We start from the raw sequence: 7,013 nt of genomic DNA on the forward strand, positions 1-7,013 counted from the left end.
TGAAATATTGCTAAGTGATTCATTGTGAAGTGTTTTCAATTGTCCCTCGCCTTCTAAGTCGAGAGTGTACTTTATCGCACTCGGCTTAGTTGAGCTTGAAGGTTGATAATTGATCAAGTGATATTGTAAGTGTCCATGACTGTAAGCCATGTGTGTACTTTATCACACTGGCTGAACTGAGCCCCAAAACCCTCTGTTCAACGGACTATTCGAGCCAGCAAAGGGCTTGGTTGGGTAGGACGGTAGCTTTGGGTAAGTGTTCGGTATACTCGAGTATTACCACGGAGTAGCAGATTACTGATATTGATATGGCCATCCAAGTGAGGGAAGTGTTTATTATTTTGGAGGTTATAAGGAGGAGTTCGGTGGAGTGTGTAGTGCATTGAAGTGGCTCTAATGCGAGCACCGTATCCTTTTAAAAGTGATTGTACAGTGAAATGTGCAGTACTTGCTTAATTGTACTGTTTTAAGTGCTTATTGATTGTTGCTTGCATGGAAACCTCACGGGCGTAAGCTCACCCTTTTAACTTTGTTTTCCTTATAGGAGTTGGAAATTGAAAAGTGATTGGATGGAATTGGAAAGTTGTTTTGGGAAAATCCATCACTATGCGTATATATTGAAGTCACGTTTTCTTTTGTATTTTAAGATGGTTGAATTTTCTGTTTTGAGTTGATGTAATATTAAGAATAGATATTTAGAACGTGTATTTTGTTTCTTTTAGCGGACAAATCTATGTTTCAAGCTGATTAGAGTGGTACTTAAGAGTGAATGTTCAGTTGTTGAACAATAATGTTATCTTTGAAGTTAATCTAAGTGAGTTAGTCCTGGAAAGAGACAGGCAGGCGATCCGCTAACTTCTAGGGTAGGCCCTAGGAGAAAGTGGGGTCGTCACAGAATCAAACTCTGAATTTTATACCGTAGGAAGCCCTATGAGTCTAGTTTCAAATGTGTGACAGCCCCACCTTCCCCTAGGGCGTACCAAAGGGGTTAGCGGACTGCCTGCCCAGCTCTCGCCAGGACTACTAAGACGGTCGTATATAATCTAAAATGTTTCGGAAAATATTAGCACGCTCAAGCGATTTAAAACCCGCAAAATGGGAAACGAAAATTGAAATCGCAAATGAATAGTGACCGCCACGTCACTATCCAACCAGAATCCAATCAAATGTAGATGTCACCATACACCTCAGAGAAACATTCCCGAACCAAATAGGATACATGAACAGGGTTTAACAGTGTTATACACATACGTTTGTAATTTACAAATCAAAAGAAAGATATTTAGATCAAAGTACATTTAGGATTTTTCCAACCATCGAGGAGCATTACAAAAGAATATATTCAAATTATATGAAAACTAGCTCAACTCGTGCTTCAAAACAATATAGTCCCCCAATAGTTACTCATATCCCTGTAAGGAAAACAAAGTAACGAGGGTGAGCTTAAGCTCGTGAGGTACCAACAAGACACACCAGTAAACACCTTTTATCACATAATGATCCTAAAGCTCATAAACAAAACAAGTCAATATAAGTGGAAATTGGCTCTCAAGAGCCACTTTCCACTTGCCGTACTTGATCTCCAACCCGTTGACACTCCGTCAACCTTTGAAGAGAAGAACATCCCGTAGATCCCCACTTTACTCCGTATCCCTTCCACCGATCACCCCCTTACCGGGCCCGAACACCTCACAGTAACAGAGAGGGTAATACTCGAGTATACCATAAGGTCGAGGAGTTAACACTCCACTTGACTACAGTGAACCCAAGGTCCCTTATCGATTCGTCCAAGCCCTTGCCGGCTCGATTCGATTAAAGACCAATGGGGTATGAGCTCAGATAGCACAATTAAGTTGTCGGGCAAAGCCCTCAGCCATGTCAAATCACACATGTAGACAATTTCACATTTGACAGTAACAGTAATACAGATAAGAGATCGAGAGCGATAAAGTACACTCTCGTCTCATTCAAGCCATTCAAGTTCACATAACAAGTATACACAATCATTTAAGCATTAGACCATATAATGGTACACTCACCAAGGTAAGTAAGCAAATTCACAAGTTAGCTTCAGGCGTAGGCGTCGGATCACGGGCATGACCTATACAACAAGAATATCCCAATTAAAACTCGAATACGAGTCAAAGAAAATCCACACACTACCAAAAATAAGCCCCAATAGAATGTATAAGTGCATAACCAAGCTACGGACATGTGCGGAAATGAAGTTTAAGTTGAAAAGCAAAAGACAGTTTTGACGTTACTTAGCGGAACGGTCACAACTGGAGCTACACTTATCGGTTTGGGGTGAAAGTTACACAGTTTTGAAGCTAAGAGAAAGGGCTACAATGTTGAAGAAGGCCACTCAGTCCAGTTTGCAATGTATCTTGGTCAACTTTACCAAAACCACCCCAGATTTTCCAGTTCACAGCTTACTGTGAAATTCAACGAGCAGTCCTGATTCATTCAATCATATCTCAGCACATACGACTCCAATTCAAGTGATTCCAAATCCATATGAAAGATAAGATACCAGGCTATAATTCTTACGAAGACATAAACAACCAAATCAGTAGTATTCCCGGTCAAACTAGCCAATTACAGAAGCTGATTATCAGGTTCGGACAGAAACAGGGCAGCAGGGGTATTTTGGTCTTTTCATAGGATACATTGCTCCGATTAGGTTGAAATTTTTTAGGAAACTATAAAACTTCATTTCCTACAACTTTCATGTTTTAACCTAAGGCTAATTCGGTCTCTAACCTAGCCGAACAGAACCAGGCAGAACAGGGTCATTTAGAAACCCTAAAACCGAAAATCCCTCTAAAATCTGGAAATTTTCACAATAACCCACAATAAGCATATAGAGGCTCCAATTTACTTCATATATAACCAGCAATCCATGGCTAGCTATGGTATACAATATAAAACAGAAAAATCCTCAATAAATAGAAAATTTGGACAACTCAACCATAATTCATGATTTAATCCATAAAATGACATGCTTCACCACTAGAGTCTCTTAATTGATCATTATAACCATGAAAGGGACAATATTTTATCAACTCACCTTAGCAACTCCAAGAACAAGATAACTAGTAGTTCTTCTTCACAAATGGCTCCACCAAAGGCCTTAACTTCACTTAACAACTCACTTGTGTGGAGAAATTTAGGAGATTAATGGTTGGATTCCAAGATTCAAGTAAGAAAGGAAAGAAAACTGAAGAAGGTTTCTCTCTTCTTTGCCTTCAAGGTGCACAACCAAAGGGGAAGGAAATGAGGGGTTATTTGAGTCAAAATTGATTATTAGGAAAGGTAAAAAAAATGGTCAAAAGTCCAACTTCCATTCATGGCATGACACCTAGCACCTTTGGTGCTTATCACTTCCTTGTCTTGCAATACCTAATTAAACTGGCTAACCTCTAATTAGTTCATAATACCATATAATATAATCCCCGTATATCCAAAATCCTCCACGGTAATCACATTTAACTTGACCTTTTCTTGGGCATCCTCCATCCATGGGATAACTGTTGGGTCCAAAACCTTCTTTTCTCCTACCTCATCCCAGTATAACGGAGATCGACACTTTCGTCCATAAAGAGCCTCATACGGTGCCATTTGAATCGACGAATGATAGGTGTTGTTGTAGGCGAATTCCACTAATGTCATATGTTGGCCCCAACTACCTCCAAAGTCTAAAACACACGTTCTTAACATATCTTCAAGTGTCTGAATCGTTCGCTCCGACTGCCCATCCGTTTGAGGGTGATAAGTGGTACTTAGGTTCAGTTTAGTTCCCAAGGTCTCCTGAAACTTTTGCCAAAACCTTGACACAAAACGAGGGTCTCGGTCGGAAACTATACTTACAGTGACCCCATGTAATCTCACAATCTCCTCCATATACACCCGAGCCAACTTATCCATAGAATACTTCATATTCATAGGTACGAAGTGAGCCGATTTGATTAACCGATTGACGATCACCCAAACGGCATCATGCCCTTTTTGGGTTCTAGGCAATCCGGAAATGAAGTCCATGGTAATGTTCTACCATTTCCATTCAGGTATCTCAAGAGGTTGTAGTAATCCAGAAGGTTTTTGGCGTTCGGCCTTAACCTGCTAGCAGACTAGACAGGTTTGTACATATTGAGCAATCCCCCTCTTCATTTTATCCCACCAGTATAACCATCGTAAATCCTAATACATTTTAGTACTACCCGGATGGATGGTGTATTTCGATCGATGGGCTTCATCCAGAATCTTTCTCCTCAAATTCTCATCCTCAGGCACTACAATGCGATTTCTAAATCTCAAAATTCCCTCAGGACTTAGAGTAAAATCAGGAATTTCTCCTTTCTTCACTTTTTCCACCCACTTCGGAACCATCGGATCTGTAGTTTGGGCCTCCTTGATTCTATCCAATAGGGCGGATGTCACCCGGATATTTCCAAAGGTGATTTCTTACCTTCGATTTTAGGGTTCCATTCACCAATAGCTTCTAACATTTCCCACTCCTTAACTATTCACCCAGATATTCGAGCCTTCCTGTTTAAGGCATCAGCTACTACGTTAGCCTTACCCAGATGGTAGTTGATCGTGCAGTCATAATCTTCTAAGAATTCCATCCAACGACGTTGTCTCATATTCAACTCCTTTTGGGAAAAGAGGTACTTAAGGCTCTTGTGATCGGAATAAACTTCAAAGGTTACCCCATAAAGGTAGTGTCTCCATTTTTTCAGAGCAAAGACAACTGCGGCTAACTCCAAATCATGAGTGGGATAGTTTTGCTCGTGGGTCTTCAATTTCCTAGAGGCAAAGGCTATCACATTCCTATTTTGCATCAATACACACCCTAAGCTTTCCTTCGAAGCATCAGTGTACATAATGAAACTGTCCTTACCGTTAGGCAAGGCCAGAACAGGAGCCATAGTTAACCTTTTCTTCAACTACTGAAAGCTCTGCTCACATCGGGCATCCCACAGAACTGGTTACTTTTCTTGGTCAAATTGGTTAAAGGACTGGCAAGTTTTGAGAAATCATTAATAAATCGCCGATAGTAACCTGCCAACCCTAAGAAGCTTCGAATCTCAGTCGGACTCTCAGGTCTCTTCCACTCGGTCACTGCCTCTACCTTCGCTGGATCTACTGCAATCCCCTCCTTCGAAATTACATGACCTAAGAAGGAAACCTTCTCCAGCCAAAACTCACACTTACTAAATTTGGCGTATAATTGGTGATCCCTTAGGGTTTGCAAGACTAATTTCTGGTGCTGCACATGCTCCTCCCGGGTTTTCGAGTAGACCAAAATGTCATCGATAAACACAAAGACAAATTGGTCCAGGTAGAGTTTGAAAACTCGATGCATCAAGTCCATAAAAACGGCAGGGGCATTGGTTAGTCCGAAGGGCATCACGGCAAATTCGAAATGCCCATACCGAGAATTGAAGGCAGTTTTAGGCGCATATTCTTTTCGGATAAATAATTGGTAGTACCCCTATCGAAGGTCCAGTTTTGAAAAGACCACTGCACCTTGCAACTGGTCAAACAGCTCATCAATGTGGGGTAGTGGGTATTTATACTTAACGGTTACATTGTTCTACCCTCGGTAATCGATACATAATCTCAAGGTCCCGTCCTTCTTTTTAACAAAGAGAACGGGTGCTCCCCAAGGAGATCCACTCTCACGGATAAAACCCCGCTCTAAAAGATCTTGCAACTGCAACTTCAACTCCTTAAGTTCAGCAGGTGCCATACGGTATGGGGTCTTAGAGATAGGTGAAGTCCCTGGTAACAAGTTAATCTCAAATTCTATCTCTCTTTGCGGTGGTAGATTCACTAGCTCATCGGGAAACACGTCCGAATATTCGCCCACTACTGGAACATCTTCTACATTTAACTTATCAGTGAGAGTGTAGATGAGAAAGGCTAAGAACCCTCGTGCCCCTCTACTCAAAAGTTTCCTAGCCTGAATACCCGAAACCATTGCAGACGAGGCTAAACTGCCCCTCACATCTAACTTTAAGGTCGCCTCCCCTGGAATACGAAATTCCACTATTTTCCTTTTACAGTCAAGCTGGGCATCATACCTAGCTAACCAGTCCATGCCCAGAATCACATCGTACCCCTTAATAGCCAAACTTATCAAATTCTGCAGTAACTTCCTCTCTCCTACCCAGATTTCACAGTTTACATATATTTTGCTAGTAACCAAACACTAGTCCCCCGTAGGCGTACTTACTTCCAGTTCGTAGGGCAGGTTTACAGGGGTTATATTAATTTCACACATAATTGCAGGGTTAACAAAGGAATGGGTGGCACCGGGGTCTATCAAAATCCTAGTTAGACGGTGGAAGACAGGAATCGTACCTTCCACCACATCCGCCGAATCAGGGACAGGACGTTGCTCGATAGAGTACACTCAGGCAGGCACCTTCGGTTTCGTCACTTCCACCTTTGATTGCGCTGAAGTCGCCTTAGAAGATTGTGTGATCCCTCTCGCCTCTCAGGGTTGAACTGGACAGCTGGCTATCTGGTGCTCCGTGCTCCCACAGCGTAAGCACTTCTTCTCCTTTCTCCAGCAGTTATCCTCCGTGTGGTTCGGCTTCCCACAGAACCCACACGGGCCACGAGAAACAGTGGTGGAGCTCCCTTGTGAGGCACTCCTCTGTTGGCCTCGTCCCTTCTGGCCACCTCTTGGCGGAGTCCCTCTTGCCGTACCAGGAACTCGTCCTCGTCCAGCTCCACGGCCAAATTTGGGAGGGGTACTCTTATCCCCCTGTGTAGAACTACCTCCGAAAAACCCACGTTTCCTCACTTGAAAATTCCGAACTTGAAGCCTTGCGTTCTCGGCTCGCAAAGCCTTATCCACCACATCACTGAAAGTGTTAATCTGGGTCAAGGCTAAATCCTTTTGGATTTCCACATTTAGCCCCTGAATGAAACGTCGTACCCTTCTTTGTTCAGTCATAATAAGTTCAGGGGCAAACTTGGCTAATCGGGTAAACTGGCTT

At 42.4% G+C, this 7,013-nt stretch overlaps 1 protein-coding gene across 1 annotated transcript; it reads right to left on the reverse strand.

Annotated features, from left to right (window-relative positions):
• Nucleotides 1-5,599: 5,599 nt before the first annotated feature.
• Nucleotides 5,600-6,106, reverse strand: LOC140016434 (uncharacterized). The gene has a single exon (XM_072069950.1). It carries the CDS (start codon nt 6,104-6,106, stop codon nt 5,600-5,602), a length of 507 nt encoding a protein of 168 aa, XP_071926051.1.
• Between the last annotated feature and the right edge of the window lie 907 nt (nt 6,107-7,013).

The sequence above is a fragment of the Coffea arabica genome, chromosome 1e (assembly GCF_036785885.1).
Source record: "Coffea arabica cultivar ET-39 chromosome 1e, Coffea Arabica ET-39 HiFi, whole genome shotgun sequence".
NCBI classification, from domain to species: domain Eukaryota; kingdom Viridiplantae; phylum Streptophyta; class Magnoliopsida; order Gentianales; family Rubiaceae; genus Coffea; species Coffea arabica.

Excerpts from the sequence above, each read along its gene's own strand:
- LOC140016434 (XM_072069950.1), bottom strand. The coding sequence starts at position 6,106 with ATGGACTGGTTAGCTAGGTATGATGCCCAGCTTGACTGTAAAAGGAAA.